Here is a 16,898-nt window from a genome sequence, read left to right on the forward strand (position 1 = left end):
CGTTTGGAGGCCTTAGTCCTCAACGCGGACGTTGCGGGTTCGACTCCCGGTCCCGACGACCTTTACCGCATGTCTTCCCCCCTCTCCTCACCCTCCTTCCTGTCTGCCTACTGTAGAAAAAATACGAGCCACTAGCGCCGCAAAAACTCTTCGGAGAAAAAAAAAGCATAAATTTTAATATGGCTGAAAATTCACTTCATCATAAAGCAAAAGGTTATTTAATTGAAAAACTTTTTGTTTTAAATTAGCGTGAATTTAAATTTGGTGAATTTATTTTAGTAATTTTAAGTTGCGTAATGTTGTGGTTAAAGGAAGCGGTGTGGTCGTTTCTGCAGTGTCACAGTTATTGACCCAAATATTGAATTTCGGCCCAGATTCTCCTGAGTGCTTCCGTTTGAGCATTTCCAGAGGAGCTCCATGAAAGAAGACAGAAGTCGTCGTTTCCTTTCTCCTGCCTTTATTCATTCATCAGCATGGCGCGTCCTGCAGGCCTGAACGCATCGCGGCGTTCAGGCGTCACAGGTGGAGCAGGTAACAGGTAACGGCCAGGATGAGTCCAGTCCACATCATTTTGGTTCCATAAATACAATTTCCACATAATTTTTCCTGGAAGTCACTGATACCAACAACGGCTGACTGATCCAGCTCCTAACGTGTGTGTGTGTGTGTGTGTGTGTGTGTGTGTGTGTGTGTGTGTGTGTGTGTGTGTGTGTGTGGAGAACAGAGAAACAGAAGTGAGGGAATATATACAGTCTGAACCGTAATGGTGCTTTTTTTTCTCTTAACACTGCAATAAGGGGACCAAGCAATTTTACACAAAGATTTGTTGCTGCGTTTGTTTCTGTCGCATCGTTTCCTGACCGGCTTTCACTCCATGTATGTGGGGGAGCTGGGAGAGGCCGGCATCTGATCCAGGATCCTGCAGACGTATCCGGCCACGTCCACAGAGCGCTCCTCGTACATCTGAATGAACGGGTCTCTCTGGAGGTTAAGGAAAATAAAGAAATGAAAACAAATTCTAACCATGTCTACAGTTTAAATAAAGCTAAACCTACCAGCAGCTCTCTGTACTTTGGCCTCTTGGATTCATCCTTTGTAAGGCTGGAAATGACAAAGAAAAGCTCCAGTTCCCATCTGTGTCCAGCAGAGGGCAGAAGCGGTTGCTGTGTTTCAGTTTTCTCACCACACGTTGACAAAGGAGATGAACTTCGGGGAGAAGCGCCTCTCATCTGAGTTGCTGAGCTGCGGCGGATCTCCTCTCACCACCTGAGTCAGCTGGTCGAACACGCTGTTCCACTTCGGGTAGGGGAACCGTCCTGTGGCCAGCTCATACTGACACACACACACACACACACACTGCATTGTTATTATATTTAATAAGGTTTATTGCATAAGAGCCCCAGTAAAACAAACTTTAATCTGATTCAATATAAAGATATTATAATATAGGGAGATGTTTTCCTTCTAACATCCAGTTCTGAGAACTGAAACCGTTTATGGACAAAAGAATGAGGACAAATAGACGGATGGTTGATTATCGGATTGATGGGTAAATGAATGTTTTTGTGATGGTTTCATGTCGTGAATAAAATGTCGTCTCAGATTAGTTTTGTTGCCATAACCCATCAGGAAGTTGAAGCTGATCAGATTTCAGGATAATCTGATTATTTCACCCAGCAGAGAATCTGCCATCAGAAACCAACAATCAGCTGCAGACGCTCCCTGAGCGTGGCGGTGTGGCCACAAACAGAAACTGATCGTTTGAACTGACAGTGAGCTGCTGGACCAGCTCTGGTTCTACCCCAGCAGCTCTCTGGGAGCAGAAAAGCAGGATAAACTCACCAGTGTGATTCCCAAACTCCAGACGTCGGAGCGGACGTCGTAGCCCTGCCTGGAGGCGCTGGGGTCGATCCGCTCCGGCTGGAGAAACGTCACAAACACAAACACAGTCAATCCTGGGAAAGACAAGATTTTACATTATTCTGGACTTTGGGAAGCAGGCGATATGATGTATGAGCAGGAAGGTTTTCATCTGCAGCCCGCAGGATGCCTCATCCTCTCAGTCACATGCAGCTCCGTCCTCATTCTGCAGAGCAGATGCAGCTGAGAAAGTGAGCGCAGGAAGCGCCTCACTGGCCTAGTTAAAGGCCTGAAATAGCTGCTGAGGTCAGCCAGCAGATCCAGCTGCTCTGCACGGCTGCAAGGAGTCGAACTTCTGATCAATGCGAATAAAACCAAGATAATATCTGATCTGTTTAATTTATGCTTTACAGATCTGGTTCTGTGTCGACCCGATCTGCAGATCCAGACGGAGTCAAGCAGCTTTAACTGAATCCACTGATCATCAGACTAAAGTATCAAACACATTTTAAACCTTTCAACCAGTCCGGCTGTCTGATGCCGAGACGGATTTCTGCTGTTGTTCCCACCAAAAATTACTGATTTTGTGGCAATTTTAAAAAAATAAGTTTCAAAGTTTAAATCTAACTTTGATTTTACAAAAAAGTTTAAATTGCTGCACATCAACCTCCAAAAAATAATAATTTTTGGAGGAAGATTTTAACATATTCAATATCTAAAATGTAAAGATTTTCAAATATCTTCCTAAAATATCCTTAATATAAACACATTCATGACGGAGGAGGGGTCAAAGGTCAAAGGAAGAACTCCATATGTCAACGTCTCAAAATGGTTTTTGCAAATAAAGAAATAAATAAAAGGAAATTTTTACTGTTTAGACTTTAGAGAGACGGCGTAAACAGGAAGTTCATTAGGAGGCGAATGAAGGGGATTGGCTGAAATTCAGCCCAGTGACAGCGATTGGTCAGAAAAAAGGAAATACAGGAAATGGTAAGCTGATTGGTCAGATTTGTAGAAAAATTGGAAGTCAATGCAAACTTTGTGAATGAGTGAATCTGCATCAATAGTTACAATCACAACTTCCTGTAGAGACAGGAAGTTTATGCTTTCTCCTCTTTCACTGCTGAAGGAGACTTTGAGTCTCAGAAAGTAGTTCAGGTTGATTTACTGAAGCTGAATTTAATAAATGTGGTTTTTATGGCAGGTAGTCGTTTACATTGTTATGTAATAACCTGATTTTTTTCTCAGTGAGTCTCTGAAATGAAAACGTGACTCTAAAGGAAGGAACAAAGTGTTACATCCACGGTTTGACTGCAGAGATCCAACATTTCTACATAAGTCAGCCGCCGGTCGGCACACCTGGTGCCAGCTGGAAACAGGAAGCTGCTGCTGCTGGGATTCCTGCAGGCTGAGCTCAGCCGCCGCAGCGCCGCAGAGCGGAGCGAGTGAACGGAGCCGCTCTTTATTTTAAATGTTTTAAAGTTCTGCTACTGATGATAATTTGATATGGATGTTTTAAAACATAAAGTATTTCCTCATCTGTCAAACTGAAAGCAAAATGCTGAAAATCCCTCATCTTATCGCAGCGGTAACACCTCCTATTTTTATTCTCATAAAACCTCATTCTTGATTTATTACAATATTATTCTCTGATTATTTAGACTTTATTCTCACAAGTTTGAGACTTAATTCTTGGATTATCATGACTTTATTCTGGTAACTTTAGGACTATTACTAGAATATAAAGAAAATTATTTTTGCTGAAACAGAACCTGAGATAAAACTCCGTAGCTGTTAAATGTCCAATAAAACATCTAGAAAATCACTGAATTTGGGAAAAATCCATAAAAACAATCTGCTTGTCTGATAGGTTGCAACAAAAGAAACTAAATACTGGCCAACCACAGAATGACAGTTATAAAACATTGATGATATTTAACAAGCAGAGCTCTGCAGCGGTTACTGACCGCCATGTACGGCCTGCAGCCGGCGTCTCTGGTTTTGGCGATGGAGTCCACCAGCTGGCCGCTGATGCCGAAGTCGCAGAGCTTTATGTTTCCGTTTCTGTCCAGCAGGATGTTGGACGGCTTGATGTCTGAGCAGAGAGACGGACGGTGAGCAGCGAAGAGCTAACGGCTGAAACCAGAGCAGATGGGAGCGCTTACCTCGGTGGATTATCTTCAAGTTTTCTTTTAAGTGGTTTAGTGCCTTCACAGTCTGCAGACCAAAACCAGAAGTTAGCAGATTAAATTTAATGAAAGCAAACAATAAAACACAGAAACAAACTTACAGCTAAAGTGATTTTTCCTAATATCTCTTCTGGAATCACGTCGTCTAACGAGCCGTATACAAACTTGTAAAATTTGTCTAACGAGGTCGCCATGAGTTCCATGCAGATCCAGCAATCCCCCTGAAACAAACACAGGACATCGGATCATCGGCAGGAAAAACAAATAATATTTCTGTCCCAGAATGCGTCTGACCTCTCTGAACAGAGCGCCGTAGAACTGGACGATGTACGGACAGTCACTGCTTCTCATCACCACGTCCAGGTCCATCAGCAGCTGCTTCTGCTCCTTCTCATCCACCGTCGACCGAATCCTCTGAGGAAAAACAAAACGGGTTTAATCTTCTGCTGCCGTCCGAGGAGCGGACCCAGCATCGATATAAATCAGTTTAAAACATTATATTAAAAATCTTTATTGCAGAAGATTTTTAATCTGGATGACAGAAATATTATTACTGCAGATTAAACATGAAACTTAAATATAATCGGTTATAAAGAAGAGGAAAGGATTTTTTTGTTTAGTTGGAGATGAATGTAGCTTTATGGATATTTTACAGGAGATAAGCTGCATGATAAATTCACTGTACTGATATAATTTGGAAAGATTATAAGATGCGACATAAGTAGGCCTGATGAAATAAGCAATAAATCAAATAACCACAAAATAAATTAAAACAAGCTCAAGAATTTCCATTAGAATGATTTTTATTTTCTCTCTTTCATCCAAAAACTGGATGATAAAAGTTTTCAGTTTGGTGTTTTATAAAGCATTTTTATAGAGACTTTATAACTTATTTATTTAAAATATCTTCCAGCTCAGAGTTAAATGTTTATTAGAGTTTAAAGCTTATTAATCTTTGAGAATGTTTTATTTCATTATTGTCCATCACTGGCCTCAAAATGACAAAATTATTGTTTATCATAATTTAATTTGTTATCAATGAGTAAAAATTAAATGTGTAATTTAAGAAGCTTTTTCTTATTCCTGCTCCTTTTGGAATCTAATATGGAAGTTTCTTTTTATGACTATTATTGAGATTTTTGGTTTCTTTTTAAATATTTTATTTTTGCTGTGACATTTTACTTGTTTGAAATAAATAAACATTTAATTTCATTTTTCCTAGAGTCGTTGGCTCACCTTCACAGCCATGATCATGTTGCTGGGCTTGTGCACCATCTTGTTGACGGAGCCGTAAGCCCCTCGGCCGATTTCGCCCAGATCCTTCAGATCCTCGGCGGTGAAGTCCCAGTGCTGCTCCGGGGAAATCTTCAGCTTCCCCGAAGACTCGATGCTGTGAGTCCTCAGCCTCTCTCTGGTGAAACAACAGTCACTGAGCATCCCACACAGCCGGGTTTTTAACACTCGAAGGGCGCTCGCTCACATGTGTGGGTTCTGAAACGGAGGTCCGGCCGTGTTTAGGGAGAATCTGGTGGAGGGTTTGATGGACGGGTTGGCGAAGTTCAGCTTCAGCGCTTTGCGTTTACCTGAGCGGCAGGAGAAAGTTTTACAAACATAACAAACACAAAGAGCAGAGCAAAACGAAAAGCAGTCGTCCAAAAGGAAAAGTAGGAATGTTAAATATGCAAAAACCACAAAATGAGACAACAGAAGGATGAAAAGATGAGTAGAGGAACATTTACTAAAACAAATGGATGGAATGATTTCCAGAGAGAAGGGGCGTGAGAAGCAAAAAGCTACAGATCAGAAAAGTCATCAGCTAAAGATGATGCCGTTTAAAAACATTTCTAACATCGATAAAGACTAAACTGTCATATGAGAATCAATACACTAAATATTAATATTCTATTTAATTAAACTGGGAACTCTGAAAATAGTTTCTTGCTCCCATTGTTGCTACATTAGGATTCATTAAATATACATAAAATAACCATAAATCAGGAATGTAAACTGTACTAACAGCTGAAAATGTTTTTAATTCTTGAAGTGTTCATTCATTCATTCACTGTGCAAACAAAACGATTGAAACGAGTTTCAAATCAGCCATTAGCCACCAGCACTGCTAGCTAACTGCTCCGCTAGCCACCAGCACTGCTAGCTAACTGCTCAACTAGCCACCAGCACTGCTAGCTAACCGCTCAACTAGCCACCAGCACTGTTAACTAACCGCTCGACCAGCCACCAGCACTGCTAGCTAACCGCTCTGCTAGCCACCAGCACTGCTAGCTAACCGCTCAACTAGCCACCAGCACTGCTAGCTAACTGCTCCACTAGCAGCCACCACCAATGCTAGCTAACTGCTCCGTTAGCCACCGGCACTGCTAGCTAACTGCTCCGTTAGCCACCAGCACTGCTAGCTATCAGATTTTGCCAAAAACTAAATAAATAAACTACAATAATTCAATGAAAAAAATGCAAAGTAGTTTCAATTTAAGACAACAGAGCATGAATATCAGATGCTATGATATACAAATGGTAGCACGTTTCTGCTAATGCTAACATTAGGGCTAGCATTAGTGTGATAACACCAATGGCTTAACCACAGACAAAACAATGAGATTAAACTGGTTTCAGTCAGAGACTATTTATGTTCACCACATTTTGAGTTGCAACTAGGAAAAATGGAAACTGACACAGAGCTATATCTAACTAAAGCTAATCCTAAACTTAGCATTAGCATGGTATTAGTGTTAGCATGTTTTCCTAAAACTACTGTCAAAGGTCTAGTGTTTAATGTAAAGTTACCTCAGATTAGTAATTATTAAATTGCTAACACTGACAGCTGCATGCTATGTTAATGTTAGTAGCAAAGCTTATGTAGGCTAAAGCTAATAGTTTCATAATATTGCAAGTGTTAGCATGCTAATGTGCATAGGTTTAAAAACTAAAAATACATTTTTAAAAATCATAACATTAATTACTTATAAATCTTGTTTGATGATCAGAAACTTTAAAAGTGTCTAAAAGAAATTAAAAAGAGAAGCGAATCTTTTTTCACAGCACTAAACCGTATTTACTTAGCATGTAGCATCTATATAAGAATCAAAATGGTGGTGAATGAGTGAACATTTCAAAACCAGCATCTGCTGCAGGACTGTTCAACTTTATAATCTTCTGATTTTTAATAGCATAAGGATATTTAGGAACGGGTTGTTTTTTATCACTTCATTTACACCCCGACTCTTTGTAACAAAAACACAGCATGCTGAACTTCACCCTGAATGCAAACACAAAGTGGAAAGGTAAACAAGAAACAGAGCTAGACATATAAAAACATTATGATGGAAACATGCAAGATTAACTGCTTTGATTTCACCTTGAATCGAATGTTTGCACCACAGGAGTGTGTGCAGGAATAGGCCAAACAGAGCTCGAAACGACAACGTCAGTGTTTTCACCAAACACAAGAGGATAGCTGGAGTGGACCCACACCCCAAATACCAGAAACAAAACAGGACAAGCAAACACTTGTGTTGCTTGTTAGTTGGACACTGGAAACCACAGAGTTAGAGTTGTAAGAGTGGAGCTGGCGGAGGCCTCCATCACAGTGAGGAGCAGCCAGAGATCTGCTGGGAGCCACACCTGAATGCTAGCTTAGGCCATTCAGAGCAGATCTGCTGTTTCTGTGCATGCTGCAGCTATCTGCTTAGAGTCAGTACAATCTGTGGAGCCCAGCTGCTGGTGGCGCAGGCCTACGAGGACCAGCGGGGCGATTAGGCTGGGATTAGTGGAGAACAGCAGGACAGACTCCCTCCATACCAAAGAGTCAGGCGGAAAGAAAGAGAGGAGTGCTGTTGGTGCTGAAGCAAAAGAGGTTTGGCTTACTTGGGTGAGCTCCAGACAGGTTTATCTGAAACCCTAGAGGTGAAAAGAAAGCTTTTATTCTTTTTAACAATCCTCAGGAGACTGCTGTCAGTTAGACATCCGAGTCTGTTGCTTTAAATTTGCCTCTTTGGTTTTACGGCTCAGGTGTAAAAACATATTCTCAGAAATCTGCGTTGCTCTGCAGCGTTATTAGAGCTTCTGGAGGATCTTTTTGCAGACAGAATGCATTTGATGAAAGGAAATGCATTAGCATGCACCTGTAAGTCTGCTGCAGACAGTGGACCGCGATGAAATGGAGGTAAATGAGAGGAAGACATGAGCAGCAGGTAAAACAAAACAAAAAGGATCAAAAGGAGAGAAGAAGAAGCATTTTCAGATGGAAAAATGAGTTTTATTTTCTCCGGACAGCTCACCGTCGGTCAGCATCACATCAGGAGTTAGGAAGCAAAAATTAAGCAGCATTAAGAAACAAAATAGTCAGAAGAATAAAAACCAAGAGTCGACACATCAGGACTAACTGTCACATCATTCAGAGAATTAAGCTACATAAATCACAGCTAATGAAGATTTTATTAATGCTATAACAAAGGTTGGCTGCAGTAATCAAAAAGCATATTTTAAAAAATAGAGAAAGTTCTTTTTATTTTGAAGCAGGTGAGTGACAGCAGTGTGTGTGTACCTGTTTCACTCTGACATCTCCAGCAGGTGTTGGACTCTGAAAGTTAAAACAGGCAGAGTTTGCATAGAAAACAGAACCGTGGCAGAGTTAACAGAATCCGATTGAATCTGGACTGAAACAAAAAGCGGCTCCAGTTTCAGCAGCGACGCGACTCAAAGCTTCAGCTTCAAACCCGCTGGGAAATATTAAAAACTCACCAAACTCAACTTTACTGGGTTGGAAAATAAAATTCAGATGAAATTATAAAGCTGAACTGTAAAATAACCAGCATTTCAGAATAATTCAATCGGTTCTGTTTGATTATGAACGGATTAAACCGGATTTTATACGACTGAAGCAAACTGCAGGCAGCTGAACTGAATGGGACTTATTCATAATTAAGATAATATTTATTTAAAATAGAGAAACATAAATAAAGTGAATGGAGCACAATCGGGTGGTTTTATAAATGAACATGTTTCAGTTCAATTCAGTTTATCAAAGTAAAGTCTATGACTGGTGAATGCAGACTAATCGAATCGGTTTATGTCCATAAAGAGTCCAATTCGCTCCATAATAATACAATTTATTTCAAGAAAGGAAAATCCAGCTAAACTGAACAAAACAGATTTAAATGAAAATAAAATCATAAACTGGTTTCAATTCACTTTGATCCAGCAATAAATCGATTCAGTTTATAATCTGATGTAAAGTTCAATCTATTTAAACTGGATTCAATTCAACAAAATTTAGATAAAAATATATGCAGTTCAGTTTAAATCAGTCCATCTAAACCCAGTGGTCACATTAAATTCCAAAAACAGACTTTTTCATTCATTTGTTTTAATTTGATTCAGTTCAACTTATTAAAGTTAATCAGGTATGAACATAAAGGCTTTAACATAGGTTCCCATTTGCTGTGCGAATAAATTGGACTTTAATTTTAAACGGGCTAATCCTCCACTCTGTCTTAAAGTCAAAGTCCAGGTACATAGAGTTTAATTCACATAAGTTTATTATAGATTACTACAACCCACACTAATCCAGAAAAGATTTGAATTCTACAGATTAAATCCACTTTAATTCCAATTCAGTTCACACACAAACACAGTTAGCTTCCAGTTTAACTCATTCAGGTTGATGCAGTTCAGATCAGTTCCAGGATCCGAACTAAACTGTCTCAGTGGTTTTAATTTTTGGTACATAGCCCAATTCAATCCTGTTCCACAGAGTCAAATCAAACTGATCTGTACACGGTGATGAAAACAAACACCAATTATAGTTCAGATTATTCTGATCTCATTCAGCCAAATCCAATAAATATTAATTGAGAGAAACTGTAAATAAAAAATGTGATTTTGTAAGTAACAGTCTAAAACCAAGCGCCTGAACCAAACCTATTCTAAACCTTTAACAGCAGAGCCACTCAGTAAATCTCCCAGATCACCTGGAGCCTTTGTTCCCATCTGACTCAGTTATGTAATTAAAAAGCTGCGAACTCATTGTGCAAAATGTGACACATCCGTCAGTGTAGGGAGTAGCCTCCCCGGGTTAGCCGTGCTAGCGTTAACCTTCACGGCGGCGGAATGGGAGCCTCCCCGCTTACCCTGCATGCTGCTCATCGTTGCGGTGTGCTGGGACTGGGACTGCTGCGGCTGCTGGTAGTGGTGCGTGACGGATCCCGCGTTGCTGCTGCTGTGGCTGCTGCCTGTCGTTGAACTGTTTGAACCAGGAGTCGCCATTGTTGTGTGTTTGAATTCCATCAGCAGCGCCAGGGGCTGCAATGCAGAGAGACTCGAACAGCAACTTCACTCCCTTTTCCTCCCTGCTGTGGGAAAATTACAGCAACACTAACGGCGGTGAGACCCGCGAAACGAAGCAGACGACGGATGAAAAAGAGAATAAGTCCGTGAAATGATTAAATACGCGTTAAGGCTCGGGGGGCTGCGTGAGAGGCAGGCTATCTGGTGACAAAAACAAACACCCAACTGAGCTAAGCTAGCTAGACGGCTAACAATCAGCTGACATTTCAACACCCACAAACCGCAGCAAGGCTGCAGCTGTTAGCCGAGGAGGGACCGGATGTTTTGTAGAAGCTCTTTCAAAATAAAACACAATACCAGGGCACCCAAGATGCAGTAAAACTAATTCAGCGCATTTTTACTCAAGTAAAATTAAAGTATTTGGCAAAAAAGTTACTTTAGTACCGGGTAACTGATTATCTGATTTAACATTTTAAAATAATGTAACAAAATACTTATATGGAAATATATTCTAGGTCGTAAAATAAAAAAAATAAAATAAAATAACACAAATAATTTGCATCATTAATAAATATAAAATTCAGCCAGAAGAAACACTTTTCCAAATAATTTATTTAACGTGATACTCCAAAACCAGTAATGTATGTTATAACAAAGTAAGTACTGAAAACTGTTTACTCCAGCTTCCAACTTCAAATACTTTTTTACATTTATTTCTAAGCTATTTGTTTGTTTTCAAATTTAATTTTTATGTTTTTTTTAATCTGACATATATTTTTCTGATATTCTTTTTATTTATCTGTTCCTTTATTTTGCTAGCAGTTCATTACTTGTTTCCAATTACAGGCTATGTTTCCATGCAAACTTGAATTGCTTCCTTATTTCCTTAACCATAGCAATATTTAGCTGTATTTTATTGAATTTACGTTGCGTTTCATTTTCTTAGTCAGTGGGAAATAGTTTCATACTTGCTAAATAAACAGCCTTTGATGTGATTTGACAATAAAGAAGATTTTAAAAGTATATTACTACATGTTATCAGTTATTTTATCCTTTTTTTATTTTTGGTTACCAATTTTGTGACATTTTAATTGTGATTGGATTTTACTCACAGCAAAAGCCATTATGACGTTTTCCGCAACGTCTTTAAAAGAGCGGAATGAGATTTATTTAGTCAAACATCCATCATTTGGAGGAATTTGCGTCAAATATCTAGATCATTATCATTTTTATCATTTTGTCTATTAATCTAACATAAAAATTTCACTCGTTAAATCGTTTGTACAACTATAAGGCGTTTTCCACCCCGTATCTTTCAGCTGAAGAAGTGAATATCGAACGTACCCTCGTCAGTGCAGCGACGGTATGTGCGTCTGCTGACTAGCGTCTGTACGTCCCGGAGGCCCGGGCGGGGAGGAGGAGAAAAAAGCAACGATGGGAGAAGTTTGTGAGAAGATCTCATGGCTTTCTGTAGTTTGGCGATTAAGTAACGTTTTAATGTCTGTGTTCTTTACTCTGGCTTCCTATGTGCAGGTTAGCGCTTGATAAATGAGTTTTTACTCTGGTTTTGCTCTTTTAATGGTAATAATGCCATGTGTTGATCTTTCAGATCAATGATCCAGACGCAGGTTTATGGATGGTAGGTTTAGCGGCTTTGCAGTATTTCCCCCCGGGTTGCTGGTTGTACTTGACGTGTTTCTGTTCCAGGTGGGTTATGCAGTTCCTGCTGTCCTCTGTGGTTTTATTGGCTTCAGACCTCATGTCACAGGTAGGCAGGAGAGTCTCACAGATTGCACAGAAACTACATCCTTTTTCCTGTTTAGCACTCTTGAAGAGAAGTTATTGGACTCTGCACCGTTACAGAACATTTATTAGTCCTAACAGCGCCATCTCGTGGTGGACATGTTAACATCACAGCTGTTTTTTCTATATGTATTGTTTCTGATTTTTAATTCCAGAAACTTTGCCCTGGAGGCGCGTTGCTGATCTCCACCTGATGATCTCCAGCGCAGCTATCTTCATGTTAGGATGGAAACTTTACACGGAGCGAGCGACGCAGATCTTCCAGCAGGAGGAGGGCAGGTGTGCTGAGGCTCATGTTAAAAAGAAAATAAAGATGTGCCTGTAGAGTATAAAGGTTAAAAAACAATGTTACCAAAATAAGTTGGGTTTCGGAGCATGAAATCTGTTCAGAGTCCTGTGTCCCAGCATAGAAATGGAAAGTTAAGTAGAAGGAAAAAGTCTGATAGTAATAAGCATAACAATAACTGCTTATCATATATTTGGTAAAAAATATAAATATCTGCTAAGGCTGCCAGCCAATTAAAGACAGAAATAATGGGATAATATCTATTAATAATGTATTTTTGCTTTCTAATTCTCTTCAGAGAATTCTCTGGTCTTACGTTGACGGCTGCTTGGCTTCTTTTGTGTCGACGCTCTGGAAGGTAATTTGCTCTTCAACTCAAGTTTAATTTGAGTTTCTGATAGATTTAGACTCTGCTGTCTTTTTCCTCAGAGCTCCGGTCGGGAAGCTGCGCGTCTCCACAGCTGTGGCCATCACAGTTTTCCCCATTGTGGCTTGGCTTTACTACCACATCAATAAGGAGCTGCGGTCAGACTGGCCGGCTCACTGTAAAACTGCCATTTAAAGCAGCTCCACCTGCCATAACATTCCTTTCTTTGTTTAATGGAGAAAACCTTTGCCAAAGAAGTACTGATTTTTCTAGATACAAAGCAAACAAATGTTTCATTTATTTGTGATTACACCAAAATTATGTTTATCTCAAGGTAACTTTTGTTGGATGTTGTTTTTTTCAGAATGTGTAAATAACAAACCTGTATACAGCAGTCTATTTCTTTCCATCTGCACTATTTTCTTTTTACTCTGGGTGGCAGCCAAGAGCTCTGAGGGTTAAAAGTGAAGACTGAAGAAGATTAAATTAATCAATCAATAAGAAATACTATTCTTTTTGTTTGTCTAATTATGTGGTTTATTTAGGTAGCCGTTTGATATCCGCATTCACCCCACTCTCCAGGTGGTGGCGGTAGTGCGCCAAAACAGCGTCGCCGTTAAACAAGGAGAAGAAGACGTGTTTGAAACGCCTTATCCCAGATCAGTTTGCTGAGATCTTAAAGTTCTAACCTTGACCTCACACTGACCCCAGAACAGCCGTTCTTAATCAGGTGTTTCTCCATGTAACTTCCGGGTGTATAGCAACAGCGGTTCCGTAAAGGTTAAAGCCAACATGAGCGCTCTGTTTCAGAACCTGCGCTGCTGGCTGGTTCAGAGTAAAGCCGTCCAGAACCGAGCCGTCAGACTCGCTCACAGTTTAATTGGAAGGGAAGCCGGGCGGAAACACGCGCTGTCAGCGCGGACAGAGCTCTGCTACCTGGTAGGTCAAAGCTAGGAGCTTCCACCGAACTCCATAGAAGAAACAGGCAAATTAGCGCCTATTTCCATTTTACGTACATTTAGATCAAAATGTAGACATTATTGTAAGAGCAACTTTATCTATGTACTGGTCCTGAAAATTCGGTGGTGTCATTTTGTACATTAATGTATACTTTTATTTGTTAAAATTGTTTTCCACGAGAAACTGGATGTGGTGATTTATAAAAAGCTTGTAGCGGTTTGCCATATTTGACCTGTTTCTTTCAGGTGAACGCCAGCCGGTGGCACACCTGCAGAGGAACACAATGGCTGAAGCTTCACAGCTCAAGATCGTTTTCCTCACTGCCCCCATCAGGCGACAAGTCCAAGAAGTCAGGGGTAAATCTTTTAATGTGGAACATTAAAAGATTATGTGGAACATAAAAAAGAAACTTTGTTTCCAACTTTGTGCTACAAACATGTAAGCAACAAGTCAGTTCTAAGTGGTTTACATTATAAAAACACAAAAGTAAAAAGTCATAAAAGTGACATAAGGTCACCAATTGACCATAATGACAAAAATCCAAATTTTAGGGTAACAAAAAGCAAGCCCACAGCATGATGCTTCCACTACCATATCTTACAGTGGATGTGTCATTATTATTTTTTTGTGATAAATATGTGGAAATATGCCCTGAAATCTCAGGTTTTCCTGTGGGGTTTTGGGAGATTTTAGCGTTGTCTTGGTGATTTTTACTCTTAAGACTGTGAAGCTTATTCATCAGTGAGTTGATGTGTTGGTTCATGTTTTCCATCTGAACATTTCAGCCTGTGACGTGGAAATCTTTAGCGGTGACGTTTGCTATCGGAGGAGCTCTGCTGGGAGGGATGAAATATTTCAAGAAGGAAAAAGAGGAGTGTGAGTAAAGTGGTGCTAAAAACTTTGACTCCCTGATTTTCTCCTGCCGATTCAGAAGGAAATGGTTTGGATTATGTTGGTAAAAGTGTTTTTGTGCGTAGAGGACCGCCGTGTTGATCTGTGTCTTGCCGTTTTGCCTGTCAGTGATTGAGAAGAAGCGGAACAAGTCGCTGGGCCGGCCGGCGCTGGGCGGCCCGTTCTCCCTCATCGATCACAACAACAAACCGTCCAGGAGCGAGGACTTCCTGGGCCAGTGGATCCTGATTTACTTCGGCTTCACGCACTGCCCAGACATCTGCCCCGACGAGATCGAGAAGATGATCGAGGTGGTGGATGAGATAGGTGATCGATTGAGTTTTTAAACAGAACTGAAGGCTGAGGTTTGCGGCGTTAACAGACTTCCTGTTTGTGTTTCTGCAGACAGAATCAAGTCTCTTCCAAACCTGACACCCGTCCTGATCACCATCGATCCAGACAGAGACACTGCAGAGGCCATGGCTGCGTATGTGAAAGGTACCAGAACAGGATCATCCGCAGTTATTACTACTGATTTCATGGAGTTGATCAGTTTCTGTTTGTTTTTATTTTGTCTGCCTTTTCAGTCCTTAGCTGCAGGTTCATGATTTATAATCACTTTTTTGTGACATGATGATTCATCTTGACACAAAATCCACAGTATTTTTTGCTCTAGATTAGTCAGAAGATAACTAGACTAGAGTTCTCATGACTTGAAGCAATCTGTGATCCTTTCTTCACAATAGACAATCATTTCAAACTCCACCTGATAATAATTTGATGCTAATGAGTTAAAAGTATTTTTATTAAGTTGAATCAGTAAAACTTATACTAAAGTAACTTCATGAGATGTTTAACATTCCTCATTTTCATACTGGAGTTCTCATAAAATTACTACTTTATTCTCTTAATATTGCAACATTTATATTATCCAAATCTAGATTTTCCAAAAATTCAATCCTCAAAAATTAAATTAATGAATGAAGTTAATTTAGCATTTCCTGGCTGCTGCAGAGTTTTCCCCGAAGCTGATTGGGCTGACGGGGTCGGTGGCTCAGGTGGAGCAGGTGTCCAGAGCGTACCGCGTCTACTACAGCCAGGGGCCGAAGGACGAAGACAACGACTACATCGTGAGTCCGCCGCGCCGCGCTCCGGCGCCAGCGTTCAGGCCGAGCGTCTAACCAGCTGCTGTCACCCGCAGGTGGATCACACCATCATCATGTACCTGGTGGGACCCGACGGAGAGTTCGTCGATTACTTCGGGCAGAACAAGCGCAGCGCGGAGATCAGCGGCGCCATCGCAGCTCACATGAGGAAGTACCAGAAACAAAAGTGATGAGGGGGCGGGGCTTAAAGCCCAGCATGAACTGACTGACCTCAGGCGTCTCACTGCTGCTGTCTTATATTATTACTTTGTGTCTTTTTACTCATTTGCTGTTTTTATATCAGGATTTCTTCTCAGCCAATTAAATGATGTCGTTCAGGTTTCCTGTTTGTGTCACAGAGGGGGGCAGGTGGGGGGGCGGGGTGAAGACTCAAAGCACTAACAGTACTTCCTGTTTACATCCAGTACTTCCTGTTTACATCCAGACGGATGATCAGGATTTGGCTCCACCTACAGGTTGGGAAACAGATTATATTTAAAGTTTTCTTCAGTTTTGAGAATCCATTAAGTGTTTTTTTTTCTTAAGTTTACAGTAAGTGCTTTAAAGCTTATTTATGTCAAATCTTGAGTCTTTCTCAGTGATTCTAAATGCTTAATTAAACTTCTTAAAATGATAAATTAGTTAATGATGTGATTTTTAAAATTAGTTCAAAGAAGAAACGCCATAATTCAGAGACCATTTATCCAACGTTTCCACCAGTCAGGACTGGATTGTTTGGGTTTCTGTAGCGATTTCAGCTAAATTAGGAAAGAAAACGTGTATTTCCTGCTGAATGACGGGTCGTTTGTTGGACTGAGAAATTCTGACTTTGCTTGAATTTTTTTAGTTTGATCCCGTTTTTGGTTTTTACAGAATTAGTTTCCAAAGTTTTGTGAATTTTGGCCCAGTATGTCACATTTTAGCTTCAAGTAAAAGGCGGGAATCGCCATGGCAACCTGTGACCTGGTCTTGTTTTACGTTACTCTCAACAATAAAGTTCATGTGTTTTGAATTTTCAGACTGTAGCTGCTTTTCAAAACATCTAGAGAAACATTCATATTATCAGTTTTTATTGCCTTTTTAAATTTTTTTTA

General features: G+C 40.3%; 3 protein-coding genes across 6 annotated transcripts; 2 read left to right on the plus strand and 1 right to left on the minus strand.

Annotated features, from left to right (window-relative positions):
- Positions 1 to 440: 440 nt before the first annotated feature.
- On the minus strand, positions 441 to 10,579 carry map2k4a (mitogen-activated protein kinase kinase 4a). Of its 4 annotated transcripts, XM_032586388.1 has the most exons (13): positions 10,196 to 10,579; positions 8,611 to 8,646; positions 7,932 to 7,964; positions 5,530 to 5,632; positions 5,286 to 5,460; positions 4,344 to 4,463; positions 4,151 to 4,270; positions 4,026 to 4,077; positions 3,828 to 3,955; positions 1,843 to 1,920; positions 1,184 to 1,332; positions 1,056 to 1,101; positions 441 to 981 (listed from the first exon to the last, which is right to left on the minus strand). In XM_032586388.1, exons 1-13 carry the CDS (start codon positions 10,350 to 10,352, stop codon positions 868 to 870), a joined length of 1,311 nt encoding a protein of 436 aa, XP_032442279.1. In that variant the 5' UTR covers positions 10,353 to 10,579; the 3' UTR covers positions 441 to 867. The 4 variants fall into 4 exon arrangements, with proteins under 4 accessions (XP_032442279.1, XP_032442280.1, XP_032442281.1 ...); XM_032586389.1 differs by lacking the exon at positions 7,932 to 7,964; XM_032586390.1 differs by lacking the exon at positions 7,932 to 7,964 and having other exon boundaries at positions 5,530 to 5,620; positions 10,196 to 10,352.
- A 1,162-nt stretch (positions 10,580 to 11,741) lies between these two features.
- Positions 11,742 to 13,207, plus strand: tmem220 (transmembrane protein 220). The gene is made up of 6 exons (XM_032586399.1): positions 11,742 to 11,885; positions 11,962 to 11,991; positions 12,060 to 12,120; positions 12,311 to 12,434; positions 12,740 to 12,799; positions 12,871 to 13,207. Exons 1-6 carry the CDS (start codon positions 11,787 to 11,789, stop codon positions 13,001 to 13,003), a joined length of 507 nt encoding a protein of 168 aa, XP_032442290.1. The 5' UTR covers positions 11,742 to 11,786; the 3' UTR covers positions 13,004 to 13,207.
- A 361-nt stretch (positions 13,208 to 13,568) lies between these two features.
- On the plus strand, positions 13,569 to 16,822 carry sco1 (synthesis of cytochrome C oxidase 1). The gene is made up of 7 exons (XM_032586397.1): positions 13,569 to 13,747; positions 14,014 to 14,124; positions 14,554 to 14,644; positions 14,789 to 14,986; positions 15,065 to 15,157; positions 15,674 to 15,789; positions 15,861 to 16,822. Exons 1-7 carry the CDS (start codon positions 13,601 to 13,603, stop codon positions 15,993 to 15,995), a joined length of 891 nt encoding a protein of 296 aa, XP_032442288.1. The 5' UTR covers positions 13,569 to 13,600; the 3' UTR covers positions 15,996 to 16,822.
- The last annotated feature ends 76 nt before the right edge of the window (positions 16,823 to 16,898 follow it).

The sequence above is a fragment of the Xiphophorus hellerii genome, chromosome 16 (genome assembly GCF_003331165.1).
Source record: "Xiphophorus hellerii strain 12219 chromosome 16, Xiphophorus_hellerii-4.1, whole genome shotgun sequence".
NCBI classification, from domain to species: domain Eukaryota; kingdom Metazoa; phylum Chordata; class Actinopteri; order Cyprinodontiformes; family Poeciliidae; genus Xiphophorus; species Xiphophorus hellerii.